The sequence below is a fragment of the Pimephales promelas genome, chromosome 4 (genome assembly GCF_988280905.1).
Source record: "Pimephales promelas chromosome 4, fPimPro1.hap1.1, whole genome shotgun sequence".
Lineage (NCBI taxonomy): Eukaryota > Metazoa > Chordata > Actinopteri > Cypriniformes > Leuciscidae > Pimephales > Pimephales promelas.
In genome coordinates this window covers 24,488,892-24,508,832 of record NC_142772.1, presented here as the reverse complement: position 1 = coordinate 24,508,832, position 19,941 = coordinate 24,488,892, and the positions used below count along the sequence as shown (strand labels likewise).

General features: G+C 37.6%; 1 protein-coding gene across 3 annotated transcripts in view; it reads left to right on the top strand.

Annotated features, from left to right (window-relative positions):
* adamts3 (ADAM metallopeptidase with thrombospondin type 1 motif, 3) overlaps positions 1 to 19,941 on the top strand; it is a 126,955-nt gene that overhangs the window by 91,698 nt on the left and 15,316 nt on the right. For all 3 annotated transcript variants that reach the window (XM_089130146.1, XM_089130145.1, XM_039649975.2), the window contains 2 exons: positions 7,562 to 7,718; positions 9,256 to 9,388. In XM_089130146.1, coding sequence (XP_088986272.1) covers positions 7,562 to 7,718; positions 9,256 to 9,388 — 290 coding nt within the window. The remainder of the gene's footprint in view (positions 1 to 7,561; positions 7,719 to 9,255; positions 9,389 to 19,941) is intronic.

The following is a 19,941-nucleotide window of genomic DNA, read 5'->3' as shown; positions in this document are numbered from 1 at the left end:
GTAACTCCGCCTCACCTTGTTAGTATATAAGGAGGACGCTGGCCACAATGCAGACATGTTTCTTTGCTGAGGAGCCAAGACTGAGGTCAGGCTATCCCCGCGGCACAGCGTAAAGTGGCAGGAAGATGGAACGTCTCCATTCCCTACTCAGGGAATGAGAGTTACATCCATAACCGAGTTCACTTTTGTTGTCACTCCGAGTTCCGTCCGATGAAGATGAATGGGGATACCAGTCTAATCATGCCACCTTCTCAGCTATCTTCCAGTGCCCTGCGTAAATCTGAGATCCTTGTTGTGAGACTGGCAGAGAGACTGGGGAGCAGATCCCATAGTTTGGAGGGAATATGCAATTACTGCCAACCTAGAGACTTAGACCCCATTTACACCTGGTATTAAAATGCGATCTGTATCCAGATAAGTTATCCGGATAATAAGTACCGATTCCATTTACACCTGGCCACATAAATGTGTTTTTGCAAAACGGATATAAATCCGATCTTAAACTCCCGCGCATGCAGATTTAATGGATTGCACGCCACCAAAAGCAACAGATCTGAGCGGCATTTCGTTGATCATCAGCTAATTTCCAAATCAAAGACATCAATAAAAGAGTGGCAACAGCGCTGGTAAGATAATTTCGTTTCTTTACTTGAAGATGATTGTGTGTTAAGCGTCTGTGACTTACTTTCACTTTTATTTGCGATGTTTGCACGTTGGCCCGATGAATAGACGCTCAGCTGCTCATCTGCGGTGATGGGTGATGCGTGTCGCAGTAGCGCCGTCATATCTGACTATAACATGACATATAGCCTATATAACAAGCTCACTCGTTTATTTTTTGCCTTTTTTGGAGGAGTAAAATATACATATGTGGTTACAACCAGATTGCGTTTACACCTAGTAAAGATCCGGACACAATGCGAGCCAGACTACCTCCAGATGTGGTCAGGCAGATCCGATCGCGATCCGATCACAACGCATTTACACCTTGCATTAACATGCGTTTTTTATTATCCGGATAACTTATCTGGATACAGATCGCATTTTAATACCAGGTGTGAATGGGGTCTTAGAGAATACACATATGATCTGAATGATGCATATGGGGAATCACTGGGGTTTCCAGCCACAGGTGGAATATTTCAACCCCAGGGGTGGCAAGGTGGCTTGCCGAGGGAAAGACAAATACTCAGAGAGGCTCAAAGAGGCTTACAGTGGAAATACACATGCGGGGCATCGCTCAGGGGAGGGACCACACAGGAGGCACCTAGCCGACGCGCAGGTAATAGACACTGGCACCAATGTCAGGATTGCTGAAGGAACTCAGGGCTTATGAGGCTCACCTGAGGAGAATATCGCACGTATCCAGTCTGTGGACTGGAATGGCGAGCAAGCGAAAACACCTTAGCGGGTCCAGTACTAGCTGGTTGAAGCGAGTACACAAGAGGACACAGGCTCCACTCTGAGATTATAGAATCTGGCGAATGTGTTGGGTGTCGCCCAGCCTGCAGCTCTACAGATGTCTGTTAGCAAGGCGCCATGCGCTTGTAAAATTACCCCCCCCCCTTAACAATTTAATTTGCCCCCTCAGTCATTTCATCCTATAGTCGGGCCTGTGACCATGGCAACCATTGTGTAATTTAATTTTCTCTTGTTGTTCATTTCATCCTTTATCCTCATTCACAAATGTTCAAAGACAGAGGCAAAAGGCTTTTCCTTATTTTTTTTTTGCTATTAAAACTTTCAGTCTTCATTCTTTGATGGTAAGAAGGAATTATGGTGTAATTATGGATTATGCCAAACAGTGCATCATTTGAATAAGTATGTTAATGAAAAAGCATGAATCAGTTATTATGACTTGCTATGTTGAGATTAAAACAGAATGATGGTAAATACAATAATGACCTGAAACGCTGAAGAGTGTGAAATAAGTGTAAGCGTAGTCTTAGATGTGTGTTTGTGTGTGTGATACATGCAGAGAGTCTAACACCTCCCCCACACACATTATGCTGTTTTATTGCGTGGCTCACCATATACTGTACACAGCTGATGTCTTTGAATTCTTTCCCCCTTGTTCATTAGAAAATCAGACTCAATGCAGCATGCTTCTTTTCCTTCATGGACATTTCTTTTTTTTTTTTTTTTTTATTTAACAGTCAGACATACATACAAACAAACCAACATAGTGCAGTAGTGAGCAATCTTGTAAATCCATAATTCCAGCAGTGGCAAGAGTGATTAAGTGTTTGATCTAAGTGTGTAAGTGAGCGTGTATGAGCGTGGGTATGTGTATGCGTGTGTACACAAAGTAACCATTTATTATTTATTACCATTGTCATTACCATCACTCCCCACTACCACCATACTGCCCATATTGTTTTTGTAGATTTTTATTTCCATCCTTCCTCCTATGTAACAATTGCCATTGTCAATCCTGTACAAAATATGATAATATAATAATATAATATAATATAATATAAGACAACCTTCCCCCACATCTCATCAGTCCCTATCTTTTCTATATTTTTCTTTTTTTGTGTGTGTGTGTTGTGTGCAATGTCTAAAGTGCATTAAAAGAGGGAGTACAGTGCGAGAATGTCTCAAATTGTCTCTTCATGGACATTTCTGATAGAAGTGTAAAGCTGACATTTGTAGTCTTTGACAACAGAAAAATGAGTTTATAAAATTAGAGAAATGTTGTCCCACGTATTTAAGGTATTTATTAGCACAGTGCAGGAGTTTGAGAAGGGTTTCAGACATTTGTGTTGGCTTGTTAGCTTGAGATATGCCGCAGTATTTAACTTTCTATTGATTAAAATATATTCACCACCACCCACTTAAAAGAGTTTGTTGAAGCTAGGGTGTGTGTGAACAGAAGGTCCTCATGTTAAAAGAAAATGAGTGAGGATCACACCCGTATTTGAATGTGTCAGTCAAAGCTCAAGCCTTTTATCATCTTTCAGAACTCGTTATTTAGATTGAGATCAGAGCCCACTGTCAATGTGGAAGATTACTAGGAAAGAAAGAGAAATTGCTCTAGATACACTGACAGCTTAAACACAGTACAAGGTAGATCAGTGATATTGTTTTTTTTTAATGATTTTTCTCTGTGATTTTTTTTTTTTTTAAAGCGTGAAGTGAGAGGTATTGTGGTGTGTTAAAAGTTTTTGAGGAGAGAGAATGAGATATTTGCCTTGACACTTGTTTAATGAAGAGAATATCTCATTTTACTAAATGAAAAGAGAAAACCGTGCTACTGCAGTAAGATGTGATGGCACTGAGTTTTTCACTGATTATTGAATACAAATAAATGAGCGAGTCTTGTAAAAATATAGTCTGAGTTCGGAGTGACTGAGTTTGTGAACTTTCTGGAATTCTCTTTAGTCATCCAAGCTGATGAAATTGATATAGAGGATTAGATGTGTGTTACATTTCAATTCCTGATAGATATTTGCTTACTAAAGCCTGATGCGCTCTTGCCACAATTTGAGAGGATAAAATGTCTGATGTCTGAGACTTTTTTCAGGAATCATAAAATATGTATTTTGCCATAGGACAAATCTGCAGTCCTGGATAAGATGGATCGCATTGTCATTGATCGAAATATTGGGTTCCAGAATTCTCTGTTACGATAAGAGCCATAATAATTACCTTCAGTACTTTTTTTTTTTTTACTTTTAAATATTAGCATAAAGGTTTGCTTAAGTATAAGGGTTTGCCTAAGTATAGCTTAGATGTACATCATATATCAATATTGTGTATTTGTATTTATTTATTTATATAAAGCACCTTCCAGGCTACACAGTAGCTCCAAAGTACTGTAAATAAATAATAATAATAATAATAATAAATAGATAAAAAATAAAAACCACAACATCCATTAAAAGATTGAATTAAAACGCAAGAGAAAGAGACTTTAGAGGAAACCTAAAAATATTTGAAGTCCCTGTAAAGTTAAAATTAAGTATTTGTTCTGAGTTTGTCGCACCACAGAAAAATGGGTTGTTAGCCACCTAGTCAAATTTGAATGATAAAAAAACAACAACCGCCAAGTAAATAAAATAAGCAATCAAAATCTTGACAAAATGAGCAAGATTCTATGCTTTCAAACACTGGGGTCGTGTCTGCTGGCTGTGCTGAAACCACACCCACTCGAGGGAAAGCAGCCGACGGTGATATTAGGTGATGCTTTCGGCCTTAGGATGAAGCCCGAGGCGGGAGATAGTCAGTTCAGCCCCATTTACCAGTAACAGCGGATTATCAGTGAATCCCAGTTGTCTCTGACGAAAGTTTATAAAACGATCTCGTGTAAAATTATCACTACAGAGGCGGTGGTCCTTAGCTCTCCATCAAGTTATCTCTTCACAAAATTATTCCACCTCTTCTTGGTGTGATCGTTTTTCAGAATGCATTTCCGTGACGAAGGAGAATACACATGATTTAGAGAATACACACATGACCCAGGGGGATGCATATGGAGAACAATGGGGTGTCCAGCCGCAGATGGAATATTTGAACCCCAGGGGTGGCAAGGTGACTTGCCAAGGGAAAGACACATGCTCAAAGAGGCTTACAGTAGAAATACACTTGTGGGGGTCGCTTAGGGGAGGGGCCATGCACATGGGAGCCGACGCGCAGGAAATAGACACTGGCGCCGACGTCAGGAGTGCTGGAGGAACTCAGGGCTTTCTGGAAGCTCATCTGAGGAAAATTTTGCACATATCCAGTCCGTAGAGTGGAACGGCGAGCAAGCAAAGACCTGAGCTACAGGGTCAATAAAATTGACAACACAGAACACTTTACAGTCTTATTTCTGGCCAAACTTGTAATAATTTAGCAGTTTTACATTAACTCATACTACAACTCTTCAGCTAGATTAAGTTGAAGGCTTTGACTTGCCAGTTCTTCCAACCCGATCTCATGACCAAGTCGTACGAATTCGACGAATGATTAAAAAGTGGCTAATTTGTAACAATTCATATGACCTCACTCGTACGAATTAATACGATTTTGCTAAATCGTACATATTTTACGAATTGGCGAATTCGTATGAATTCATACGAATGACCTACCCCTTACCTCGGCCCTAACCCTAACCATCACGTGGGTTTAGACAAATCGTACGAATTAGTACGAGTGAGGTCGTACGAATTAGTACGAATTAGCCACTTTTTAATCATGCGTCGAATTCGTACGAATTGGTCGTGAGATAGTGTTGGTTCTTCTATTTCAACTTTAAAATCCCACTTGAATAGGATATCTTTTTGTGTGGCATGACCAATTTTTCCCTTATTTTTTATTTTATTTATTTATTTATTTATTTTTTGCTGAGCAAAACTTTTTTTCTATTGGGCAGATATTTTTCACCACCTGAGCAAAAATATTCTTTATACCTGACCTGTGCAGCATACGTAGAAACACAAAGGTTTCCACCTTGATGCAACTTAATTGCATTAAATCATAATTTTGAAAAACAAACTAAATGAAGTTTGTCACTAAATGAAGCATTTTGGGATACTTGATTTTTTTTTTTTTTTTTTTTTTTTACAGTGCTGTTAACTGGACAGTCTTTACCAAGAAATACTTTGAAAAATACTTTACAAAATCTTCAATTGTTTACAATATAGTATGAAAGAAAAGTAAGCTGTTACACTGAGATGGTTTGGGAAAACATAAAGTGTTTTTGTAAAGTCAATTAATTGTGTACAGGAGGCATTAAACCACCAAAGTTAAATGATTGTTTATTGCTTAATTACTGCTTATGAATTTCCTATATTTTCTTTAGCAGGGGGTTTGAAACTTTTTAATGGCAGTGAGCCTGAAACAATACCCTTGTGAAATACCCTTTATTTAGGCATATAATATAATAAAATATATGCCTAATATAACCTAAACAGTACCCTTCTAAGATTATTTATTTAGAATTATAATATAATAAAATATGGGAAGTATTAAAAAAACTATTTGATGTATTTGAAGTGATATAATATATCAGTTTAAATGCTTCAATTTGTTTACATATTATATTATTATATAATAGTAATATGGTAATAGTAATCTAACAATGCCTGACCCCCCCATATCCCCCCCCCCCCCCACACACACACACACAAAAACATCCATTTAAACTAATGATGTATTTTTAATTTGCACACGGGTGGATGTGTAATTGTTTCCGTTCTTTGTCCATCAACCATTATTTCCACCACTTTAATCAAACCAATCCTCTTTGATTTTATTTCACTTGTCTTTGCATTTCTCGTTGCCTCACATATTGAGCTATTTGGTCCGCACACAAGACTTACTTCTAATCACTCATGCTCACATCATTCTGTTTCTATGACAGCTGTAAACTGCATTCACCATTTTTCACTATAGTGGTTAACCAAAGCTCTGCAATTATTTCTCCCTTAAACTACAATCAAATGGAGCGATACATTTTGCGTCAGTCCTCTGCATGGCATTTTATTCTTTTCTGCACGGCCGTAGCATCAGAAGAGTGTGACCGCGCACATGCGCAGCTTATAGGGAACATTGGGCATGGCCATAGACTGTAAAAAATGACCTAATTTCTGTAAAGCAGAAACCCATGGATAGACACATTGACATTTCCATGCTAAATATTACTAAAGTCCATAATACATTTAATGACCATAAGTCTGGGTGCTCAGGTTGCAACAAAACAACAACAACTGATATTTCTACCAAAATGTCATTGTTCAAATTAAGTATGTGGTTTCTTTCTTTAATATCCTTCCATTTACACCTGTACTCACTGTTCTTTATAAGATGAATTCATGAACATCAGCCAATTTAGAAGTTGCATACAGAATTTTAGATGTTTTTTTTAACTGCATTTAATTGTCCACTCCGTTTGGACATTATATACAGGTCAGAATAATACATTTAAGTAATGACATAGTGTAATTTACAAGTGTGTGATTCCTATTATGAATGCTGTTTCAATTTACAGTTAATGTTCTAATTTGAAATGACAAATTAAAACTTTTCAATGCAAAATAAAATGTTTATTTAAAATACACTCTTGTCTTCAACCACAACCTATTCTTACTCCTACCTCAAATTTAGGCAAAATGAATGCAAGAAAGGATATCATTTTAATGAGTTCACCACCTTCTTCTCACATTCACAAAATGCAAAACTTACTTTAAATAGAATAAATGCACATGCTGAATGCTAATCTCTGAAGAAAACACAGATTTATAAATCAGGTTGCAGGCATATTAAGAAAATAAGAATCACTAATTAGAATATGAATTTCTGAATTATGTATGAAATTGCTGTTACAACAGAAAACTAATCCAAAATGAGTCGTCCTTGAAACGATCCCCTAAGCTGTTGAGTAAGGCTGGTCATGCTCTTTTAGTTTTCAAATGTAATTAAACAGATCTTCGAGTGCTCACAGAGGCCAACAAATAATCTGCATACTTTTACATATGCATTAACACATGCTCAATCCCTGTGTACATAATCAAATGCTTGTAAATATAACTTTGCTATTTCTGAAACTTTTATCCTATGATTTTTCCATCTCCATTAGATCATACCTAAAGACAATGAGACGAGGTCCACACTGATGTACAAATACATCATCCATGAAGATTCTGTGCCCCTTAACAACAATAATGTCATTCAGGAGGACACATATGAATGGGCGCTTAAAAGCTGGTCCACATGTTCAAGACCTTGTGCTGGAGGTAATTTTCCATTAGTATGATCTTTCAGTTTATTTAGGGTACTCAAATACACTCACTTAAAGGATTATTAGGGACACCATAGTAATACTGTATTTGACCCCATTTTGCCTTCAGAACTGCCTTAATTCTACGTGGCACTGATTCAACAAAGTGCTGAAAGCAAAATTTTTAAATATTGGCCCATTTTGATAGGATAGCATCTTGCAGTTGATGGAGATTTTTGGGATGCACATCCAGGGCACCTTCCACCACATCCCAAAGATGCTCTATTGGGTTGAGATCTGGTGACTGTCGGGGCCATTTTAGTACAGTGAACTCATAGTCATGTTCAAGAAACCAATTTGAAATGATCTTTAAAGAGCTTTATGACATGGTGCATTATCCTGCTGGAAGTAGCCATCAGAGGATGGGTACATGGTGGACATTAAGGGATGGACATGGTCAGAAACAATGCTCAGGTAGGCCATGCCATTTAAACGATGCCCAATTGGCACTAAGGGGCCTAAAGTGTGCCAAGAAAAGATCCCCCACACCATTACACCACCACCACCAGCCTGTGGTAACAAGGCATGAATGATTCATGTTCTCATTCTGTTTACGCCAAATTTTGTCTCTACCATCTGAATGTCTCAACAGAAATGTGGTTGTGCGTGTTGTGGCTTCACAAATGCTTTGCTGTTTACCTCAGTTGTAACGAGTGGTTATTTCAGTCAAAGTTGCTCTTCTATCAGCTTGAATCAGTCGGCCCATTCTCCTCTGACCTCTAGCCTCAAAAAGGCATTTTCGCTCACAGGATTCCCACATACTGCCTTTTCACACCATTCTTTGTAAACCCTAGAAATGGTTGTGCGTGAGAATCCCAGTAACGGAGCAGATTGTGAAATACCCAGACCGGCCCGTCTGGTACCAACAACCACGCCACTTTTAAAATTGCTTAAATCACCGTTCTTTCCCGTTCTGACATTCAGTTTGGAGTTCAGGAGATGAATCAGGACCACACCCCTAAATGCATTAAAGCAACTGCCATGTGATTGGTTGATTAGATAATTGCATTGATGAGAAATTGAACAGGTGTTCCTAATAATCCTTTTGGTGAGTGTATAATTCCTGGTGCTATAGTCTGCCTTTTTCGACAGTCATTTTCACATTTGTTAATATGCACTTTTTTTTTTTTGGTAAGCCTTTGAGACACAAATCCTATGGTTGTTTTGTTGTCATCAACATTGGATATGTTAAACTATTATTAAATATTAAATTAACCTTATAATTTAAAAAAAGTAGCTAGTTTTAATCACATCAAATGTATATGTATATGAGATCACCCTTAAAATGTTCATCCTGTCCCACATCAGAAGTTTTGACCTTCTCGACTGTATCCAATAATTAAAATCATAATTTTGACATAACCTATGGATTTATATAATAATTCATAGACCAGACCAGACCAGGCCAGATTTTTCAAAAGTTGTTGAAGACTGGTTCACTTAATTGCACGTCATGCTTCTTTGCGTTCTTTCATTTTTTTTTCATTCTTCAGGATTCCAATACACCAAATATGGGTGTCGTAAAAAAGGTGACAACAAAATGGTGCACAGAGGCTACTGTGACATCAACAAGAAACCCAAACCTATTCGCAGAATGTGTAACTTACAAGACTGCACTCAACCACAGTAAGTAAATTTTGGAAAAATGTACCCTTCTCACAATAATTGTTGTCCCTTTACCTCAACTGAAAGCTAGAATGGCATTTCATGGTACAGTATGTGATTTTCATGGCATTTAGTTCAATTTAAACTACACTAAATAATGTATAAGCACTCATGCTTCCCCTGTCAAGCTTGGGGAGCTCAGAGGTGGGTTTTGATATCATGGGGATGTCTTGCTTTATATATTTCTCTTGTTAAAGGCTATGAAGAAATCCCAGAGTGAGATTGTGCATGCATGTTTCATATCTGGGAATAGACTCCCTCAGGCTGTAGCCTGTAGTTTTTACTGAATGTGTAGCCTTGGCTAATTTTCAACTGATAATGAAGATATGAAGAGTTAAGATGCAAAAGCCTCTAAATGCCATTTGAAATTTTCTTCTTTAATGATGATTTTTATCAAACTTGTATATTTAAGTTCAGTGATTTCACTTAAAGTGATTTAACATAAAGTGACCGCATGCCCGAGGTAAGTATTTTGCACATAAAACCGCCGTCCATATAAGAGCTTTCCACACACCCTTTCCTTTCGTCACTCTCAGTAAACATGACTCTACCTAAAGACCAGGGCCCGGTTCCCCAATAACGCTAACTCTTAAAATGTCCATACTATAAAACACATTGTTGAGCCACAACATTGTCAACATACCACAGTTTGACTTGTACCGGTACTGCGCTTCACTGATTTCTCAACATGACATCATGACTTTTGCATAAACATACATGCCACTTTCAAGTCAAGTGGGGTGTTATCTATACGCATTTTGAGCTATGTGCGTGAATGCGTGTATGTCTACTCTACACCGTTAAATGTCCGAGTGATTCCGCATGTATGTACACGCCGTTAAATGTCCGAGCGAAATGAAGCAAAATGTAGTTCCCTAGGATACAGGGGAAGACTCGTAATTGCTATTAACCCCAGTGACGGGGAGGTTTAGGGACGGGGTTGGGGTAGGTCATGTATTTATATATACAGTAATGTAACATTAAGTCAATCGCGTTCATAAACATGCTGAAAAGAGATTATGCATGTTGATATCACACCAAAAATGGAAATACGAATTTGCATGTCATACACATGCCATTTCATGAGATCAGTCTGGATTTCTGCTGCACAGTGGCGACGACTAGCGTCTTGAGCTCAAACAATGCTAAAACAGAGCTTACGAATGGTCCAAACCAACCTTACAAAAGTAGATAAACTTAGTGTCAGGAATTATGCCATATAAGAGAGGTGATCAATCAAGAGAGAGGTTAAGGAATAGGTAAAGAACTACTTAGCGATAAGGACGTTATGGGTAACCGGGCCCTGATCCTCAAGCAAGTGTTCCATCCTCAAAATAATTTTTACAGAACCAGATTACAGACCTATTTATGCAGAAAAACCTCTCAGCTCAAGCTTTAACAGAGTTATAATCATGAGTTCCTTTGATAAACTAGCAGCAAATTGACTAGGATTGTAGCCCTCCACAGAATAAGAACGCTTTTAATGGGATTATAATTTTAGCCCCTAACATGTGATAATTGATAAAATCTACCACCTCACATTTTACACTTCCTGCTGAGAGGAAAGCCATATAATTGTAATTCGGCCTTAGACTTTCTCAACAGCCCATTCTCACTCCCAAGGCGTCACCTAACTGACGCCTTGGGAAGCATTTGGACATGCTTCAATATCTGACGCTTTAGGCGCCCTTTAGCGTCAGTTGGATGACGCCCTAGGATCGCGTGTACCCTACCCCCACCCCACACCTAAACCTAACCGCGTCCTTTAGCAGACGCTTTCCTTTAGCGTCAGTTAGATGACGCCGTAGGATCGCGTCATGTAAGTGACGCTAAAGGGCGCCTAAAACGTCAAATATTGAAGCATGGTCAAAGGTGACGCCTTGGGGTGAGAATGCGTTGTTCTCAAAGATTATCCTCCTAATGTGGCACAGGAAAGAAAACTAATTGCTGATCGAGACATGTGATTCATTTAGATATCTTAATACTTTTGAAATTGAATGCAGTCAGGCAAGATAAGGCAAGGGAAGTTTATTTATATAGTAAATTTCATACACAATAGTAATTCAAAGGGCTTTACATAGAATAAATTAAAATAATCAAAAGAAATAAGAATAATTAAAAAGTAAAATTTAAAGAAAAAAGTAAAATACAGTACAAACAGTCGACACACAGTGGCACAGTACTCATTCAGTAAATACACAGCTAAACAGATGTGTTTTGAGTCTTGACTATATTGTAAGATCACATCTGATCTCTTCTGGAGGCTGGTTCCAGCTGTGGCTGGCATAAAAGCTAAAAGCAGACTCTCCGTGCTTAGAGTGAATCCTTGGTATTTCTAGCTGATGTGATCCTAATGATCTGAGTGATCTGTTGGGTTAAATTCAGTGAGCATAATCTGCAATGTATTGAGGTCCTAGGCCATTGAATGATGTATGTAATAATTACATTTAAACCATTACAGTAAACCATTAAAATTATCCACCCTTCTGGTGATGAAATCATTCACAAGTTTCTCTAAGTCTTGCCTTGAAATAAAGCATCTAATCCTTGCAATATTGTTATGTTAGTATGCTGATTTAGTTGTTGCTTTGGCATGACTACTGAAACCAAGATTCCTGACTTGATTTTTAGTTGTTTGACTCCTAGAGTGACGGTATGCTTTCACCTTGAACTTCATCTTTGTTTCCAAACGCAATGACTTCAGTTTTGTCTTTGTTTAAGTGAAGAAAGATTTGGCACACCCAACCGTTGATTTCATCAATGAATTGGCACATGGAGTCAATGGGGCTGTAATTATTAAGCAATAGTGCTTAGTAGATCTGTGTGTCATCTGCATACATTAGCTGTGGTAAGCGATTTGGTTCTTTCTCATTATTTGGCTCTTTGGGAGCATATACATGTTGAACAGGAGTGACGCAATAATTGAGCCTCAAGTCCACTCAGACTTATGGTCTCTAATACTCGCATAATAACCTCTCCCTTCTAAGTATGACATTTTAGAACAACCATTTTAGAACTATCCCAGAAAGCCCCACCCAGTTTCCCAGCCTATCAAGAAGTGTGTTGTGATTGACTGTCAAATGCAGCCCTGAGGTCGAGTAGTACCAGTGCTGAGAATTTGCTTGTATCAGTATTTAAACGAATATCGTTTATTATCTTTATGAGCGCTGTCTATGTGCTGTGATGCAGTCGGAAAGCAGATTAAGAATTTTTTCAGCAGATTGAAGACAACTTTTTCAATGATCTTGCCTATGAAAGGAAGATTTGAGATGGGTCTTTAGTTGCTTGATATGGTCTTATTCAAATTGCTCTTTTAGGAAGGGCTTGACAACTGCAGTTTTCAGGGAGTTTGGAAAACCCCCAAAGAGAAGGGAGGCATTTACCACTTCTAGGAGATCTGCTTCTAAACAGTTTAACACACTTTTGAAAAGGGATATTTGAAGTGCGTCAAGGGCCCATGTGGATGTTTTAAGGTGCTGTATGGTTTCATCTAAAATTTTGCCATCGATTTCTTCAAAATCAGACAGACAGTAACTACTTTCTCAGGTTGTGGTCTGATTTGTGTGACCCAGCTTGATTCAAGGATGTGCTGATCACCTTTCTGGTATTATTTTCTCAGATAAAGTAGCAATCAAACTCACTGCACTTGCTGTCTGAGAGCATTTCACTGGGGGGTTAATCAAAATATAATCAAAATATAAATTAAAGTCAAAAGCACATTTTTAGTCGTACCTGGAAACAAATCCTGTTCAAATAGGTTATATGGGCCATAGAATTGGTTCAAAGTTAGAGTTGGAAACATCTTGAAAAGAAAATAGTCTTTTTTTCATAAATCTCTTATAAAGTTTTTATTTTTTTTAATACATTTAATCATACATATTTCAAAATTAAGGATTCATTATTCTTATATAGCCTAGCTTGCATTGGAACAAACACTACAACAGTTCATTAGTTTATTTTTGACAAAACATACTATAAATTTAACATATGAGCAGAAACAGTCTAACAAAAGCTTATTTAATGTCTATTTTAGAGTAAAAACTTTATAATCTATCTATGCAAAACTAGTCAACCAAAATGTTGTCATTCTAGATGCTATTCTATATCATGATTAGAACAAATCTCAGCTAGCAATATAGTTTGGATGTGTTCATGTAAAAATAATGTTTACTAATGTAGAAACGTGAGTGAATGAACGCACAGATGCAATGTACATCTGTAGTAAACATCGCATGTGCATCTGTGACATTCATTCATTCACACACAGACACGCAATTCATATTTAAACAGTATTTGTGCAGTTTACAGACACTATTCAATTATAGTGATTAGAACAAAGCACTTAAGAGTAAATCCTGCTCCTCGAAATGAAACTACCAGCTCTTCTGAGGTAACTTTTCCAGGATTATTACCAAAGTATTAGTCCTCACAGCGCAGCAAGACGAGGTAAGGTACAATATTCTTATTAAACTGGATGTTTTTCATGGCTTGCCTCAACATTTGCTTTTGAATAGCGTGCGCTCTCGGGCGTGGTCACATGTAATACGCTATAATTAGCTGAAAGGAAACATACTGAAATCTCACTCTTTTCATAAAAACTACATAAAGTGAGAATATTTGTGTTTTTTATATATATAAATTACTTAATTTAACAGACGAGAATTTCAGCTTCATAACGAAAAATCTACCAGGTCATCGGGGCATTAAATTCAACAGCTGTCTGGAGAGTCTATGGTCCTTTTGGAAGAAGAACCAAACTGAACTGTTCAGTTACTTGTTTCTCTACACTCAGTATGGCCTGTTGAGGAGCACTAGATTCATGCGACTCAACTGCTGTATGCTGAGGGCATCCATGACGAAGCTCTGTTGTGTGTTCTGTCTGGTTTGGTGGTCCCTCAAGTATCTTTGTTTCAAGAAACTGCAATCCTTTGTAAGAATCTGTGGCAGTTTGTGCAGCAAATAGATTCTTGAACCAGAAGAGGCATTTTCTCTCTTATCCTTTTGAATCTAGGCAGTTGTGTTTCCCCTTCCCTGGAAATGGGAAAATTCAGTGGGAGGCTGATCGATTAAAATAATTCTGCTTTTTTTTTTTGTAGTAATCCAAGCTTTGTTGTTTGAGCACTATGCTAAATTTGCTGAAGTAAAAATTAGGTGATAAAAGGAGATAAAATATAAAAATATAAAAGCGACAGAGCAAAGCTCAGAGCAGTAAGCAAGAGCAACAGTACCTGAGCAAGAAGTGTTAAATATTAGCACAAAAGGTTTCTTAAATGTGCTCTACAGATGATGTTTTGGGTAAATAAAATTAAAATAACAAAAGTTGAAATGTTAATGTGTGAATGTTAAACTACTGGAGCTGCTGTAGAATCATTTCATTTTCCACAAGATGATCTGTTGCTGGAGATACAGTGGCTGTGATGCCTTCCTATTTTGATTCTGATATTCCTCTGTGTGCCAATCCTGTGGAGGATTAGATTGTGCCTACAGTTCTTCCTGCATTTCCTTTTTCACCATTCCCTTTGCGTTTGCTTGCCCCAATTTAGTTTTTTCCTAATTTTTCATCTTAATCATTTTTGAAGCTGTCTCTGTAGGGGGTGGCCATTTCCGTTTTCTCTGCTTCCTTTGCCACCCTACTACTTGGCTTTTTTTTTTTTTTTTTTTTTTTTTTTTTTTGCATAAAATGTTTGAAAAACAACTAAGAATACCCATCTCATATTGCTAAAAGCATTAATTAAATTAACTTAAATATTTAATAAACACGCACATGGTGGGGAATATAAAGCATTGGTCAAAAGTTTGAAAACATTAAGATTGTTTTTATGTTTTTGAAAGAACTTTTGCTCACCAAGGCTGTATTTATTTGATCAGAAATACAGTAAAAACTGTAATATTGTGAAATATTATTACAATTTAAAATTACTCTTTTCTGTTTTAATATAATTCAAAATGTGAATTGTTTCTACGATGGCAAATCTACTACTCCAGGCTTCAATCTCACATGATCCTTCAGAAATCATTGTAAAATGCTGCTTTTGTTTAGCCTGGCTAACGCCAGACCACGTGTCATTGATAATGTTCATTTTCTCGTATTTGAGGCGTGGTTTATGAATGCTCAGAGCCATTGGGTGCTACAAATGTCTATCAAATGCGTCTGTAGCCAATCGGTTCAATAATACCAGATGACATATGTAGAGCAGCAAAAATATTATACGATGAAGAAGACGAAGATGGGTCAGAGATTTAGGAGATTTATGAATACACAAAACGTGTTTCTCAATGTCAACGATACGGGTCCTTCCTAGTCATTTCCTTCAGAGGGTAGACGAGACTCCTCTTTAGAATTCGGCATTGTTTTGGTTGCTCTACCTCACTGTTTAAACACACGTGAACAACTGCGTCCATTGCAACACGATCTTGCTGTTAAAACACATGAAATGGTAAAACATGTGATCAACAAAAAAGGCTAACGTTATATGAAGAAAAAAATAAAAAAGTGAATCACCAGTAAAAGGGAACAGCTTTAAATCCCCCCTCTGCAAGTCAGTTGAGCCAATATGTTTAATATCAAATGTTAGGCTCTATTAAAAGGTAACTTTGCTTGTAACTGACTATGCTGACTGTCCTTACCATGTCATGTGGCTGTTTAGCATGTGTTTAGTGTTTAGCATGTCATTGTAATCAATCATGATGCTGGTAACATAATTAAAATCACATGATCACTAAAAGCATTTTGGGATATGCACATTACAATGGCAAGAGATTGCTACAGTAGATGGCTACATTTTACATTAAGCCATGCATTTTTGCATTGATGTTACATAGAGGTGAGGGTTTTTCATTTTTCAGCATGACTATTGTATCTCACAGATGTCAATGAGCAGTAGAAAAGATAATGTTTAATTATGCCAGTTCACAAAGGTCAATGATGTCTCTGCTCATTCACCATGTGGATGAAGTACAGTAACAAACGAGGCACATAATATCTTCTGTAGTGCTTTCTGTTACACAGGCTGGTTCAAACTGCAGAAAATGTTCCTTACTTACACAAGCTTGTTGCAGGTCAAAAGGAAAAGTTTGACATAACAACCTCGTGTCATTCCAAACCTGTATGACTTTCTTCTGTGAAAGAAGATATTTTGAAGAATGTTGGAAGCCAAACAGCTTTGGCGACCATTGACAAAAACACAACAACAGACATGTCTGAAAGTATCTGATATTTCGATCAACATGAGGGTGAGTAAAGGATGACAGGATTGTCATTTTTGGGTGAACTCTCCCTTTAAATGCTGTGACGTAGTTATTCAATGTTAACCAGTTTTTAATACATAGTCAGGGTTGGCCATGTGTAATTTTACATTGTGTTCTGCCCTGGATATATTTTCAGTGGCTGTATGATTGATCTTGAGGTTTATGAAGAAGCTTTAGATGTGTCCAACTTTAGTTAATCAGAGCAAATATTTTCATTCTCTGATCACATTCTGATTGGTAAATAGTCCATATGATTGATTGTATCTGACTCAGATTTGTCAGCAGCCGCATGGTCTGTCGGGACAAGGAATAATGGATGGAAGCTCCTGTTGTTCAAGGAGGAAATGTGTAGTGCAGTTTTATCGTCCTGAAATAATGGGACATGCCTGTGAATGATAATCGGCAGATAAGGATAATTGAAAACTGTTCAGGATTTTTTTTATTTTTTTTAATCAGAATGATTAACACTTTGATGTACTTTTAAAGCAATTGTCTTTATATATATATTTTTTTTTTTCCAAACTAATCTCTTAAGTAAATGTTAATATTTTATGAGGTGGCGATTTCATATACATTTTTTATAATGGCATTTATCTGAAAACTATGCTATGTAAATGGATCGTATGAAAACGTACCATTTAGATCATACAAATTCATATGAATTATTGCCACCAATTCACCAATACATATAATAGTTTGGCCTGAAAGTATCATTTTACTTCCTGAAGAAGTATAGAGATTGTCAGGGTTATGTCTATGGGCCCTATCTTGCACCTGGTGCAAATGACTTTATACACAAACTCATTTATCATTCCTATTTTGCACCAGCGCAAAGCGGGCTTTTCCTTCCACAGACGCACGTCGGTAATCTAGGGAATGAACTTGCGCTCCCTGGGCGGGTCGGCGCAAAAACGGAGGCGTGTTTCGGCGCAAACATTCCCCAGTGCTATTCTGCAGTTCCAGAAAACAATTGCGCCACTGACCAGAAAAAAAAAGAAAAAAAAAATTGTCTAAACTCAGTGCCGCATTGCACGTACTTTCAGATGCTATTTTGAGTGCGCATGCTTGCCCATAATACAGAGTGTGAACAACCCGCATACACTGTAGATGACTCTCTCATCTACACAGATGCATTTTACTTTTTGCAAATGATACATTATTATAAGGTATTAAAACATGAGGGAAATTATTGTTGTGTTCATGACAATGGGAAAAATAGAAGCTTACACGTTTACCCAAATTATTATATGCATGTTTAACCGAAGCTAATTTGGGTGTGTTTGTCCCATCCCGATGTCTCTACTCTTTTTTTTCCCCTCCCTGACGAGAACATCGATCTCCTCGGCTGTGAACCGATGCTGAAGTGCGCCTGGTAAATACGCCGTTCTAATAGTATTGCGCCATGGAACAAGTGCACGTCGTTCATCATGCTCTTAAAGGGAATGTGAGATGACGCTCTGATTGGTTTATTTCACGTTACGCCTAAACCACACCTATGAATAATGAAGCTACTTCAGACCAACCCCTTTTAGCAGTGTTGTAGTACTCGAGACTCGGACTCGTCTCGGTCTCGGTCTCGAGACCATATTTTAATGGTCTTGGTCTTGTCATGGACTCGTGTCCATTTGGACTCGTACTCGAACATTTTTTTTTTAGGACTCAGAATTATTCCCGAGTCCACTTGAGTTCAATTAAAAATATTTTTCATGATTATTAATGTATGTTAATAAAATATTTCTTTAAATTGATTGACACGCCCAGTGATTGGTGATTTTCTAGTGCGCAACTGCGCATGACAAATTGTAATAAAATTACTTTTAACACCACTCACTATGTGGCCTTTTTACCCTAAACTGATCATATTTTTTAAACTCTAAGTAAGATCATATTTTTTAAACTCTAAGTAAATTCAGTAAAAAAAAGAAAAGAAAAAGGATTTCTCTAAGTAAATAAAAGTAAATTAGGTAATCAACCCTAATCCTGCTATTGATCTCTTTGTACGACTCTAGAACAGTGGCTATAGCGAAAACAAATGTCAGGCGAAATATTTCGGACCTAAAACTAACTTTACCGCGCTCAACCACCGCGAGTGCATTTCAAGCATTTGTAAAGCACGAGCGCAAGGCTCCGCGCGCACCTCTCCAAACGGACTAGGCATTTATACTTCATATAGTTTATACTTTATGCGTTTATACTTTATACAGTTTATACTTTATATAGTTTATACTTTATGTGTTTATCGCTCGCGTTCAGCGGGGAGGAAGGGAAGTTGGTCCATATCGGGAGAAGCAAGATTCGTTAAGATTAATTAATCTATTTATTTATTAATTTATCTGAGGTGCCGGAACGCAGTTCTGGACCGTTCCGGCCCACTTTTACCCCTGTATATATATATATATATATCCATATCCATATAAAGTATTATTTTTAAAGTATATATTCATTTTTTTCTTCTCTGACTCACCTGAATGAAAGGCTCATTATCTCATTATTATGCATGTCTTTGTCTCTCTCAGGTGATAATCACCTAATTGTACATGATGAGGGCTGGCCTGTTCACCCCCATTCGCATATTGCCTCTGCAAACAAAAAATGTTTTTCACAATATAACCCAATTCACAGTTTTGTGTGAACGATTAGGAGGATGATTTTCAGATCATTGTGAAGAAAAAAACTCTAGGCCACAACATACATTAGTCAGAAGTCTTGTGGATGCATATTTCGTATGTGTTTTGTGACCTTATTTCAGAAGCTTTCATTTTCAACAATATTCTCTCAAAAATACAAACATGTACATACATGTTACTCACATATTATGGTAGCCCAGTTTGTGCTAAATAGAGTGTAATTTCACCTGTGCCATTAATATGTTTATAAGTAACTGAAAAAAGTACAAATGTCAGGGTATGTCAGAACATCTCAAGGATTCCAAATACACCTTGGTTCCCAGGGGGTTAATGATCTTATTAAACAGTCGGGCAGGGACTTCGGTGCCTCGGTGTCCAAGTAGTTTCCACGCCTCAGCGGGAATGTTGTCGGGTCCCAGAGCCTTTCCTTTATTCATCTTTTTGGCAGCAACCTCGACCTTTGCGGGGCTGATCTGCGGTACCTGCCCAGGGATGAGGGCGGTGCTTGTGATCAGTGGGTGCGGGAATTCCTTGTTGCACATCGAGTCTTTCCAGCGTTGCAAAATGACAGGGGAATCACAGAGGACTTTGTGGTTGGTGTCTTTGATGTTCATTACTTGACCGATGTCCAGTGTTGAG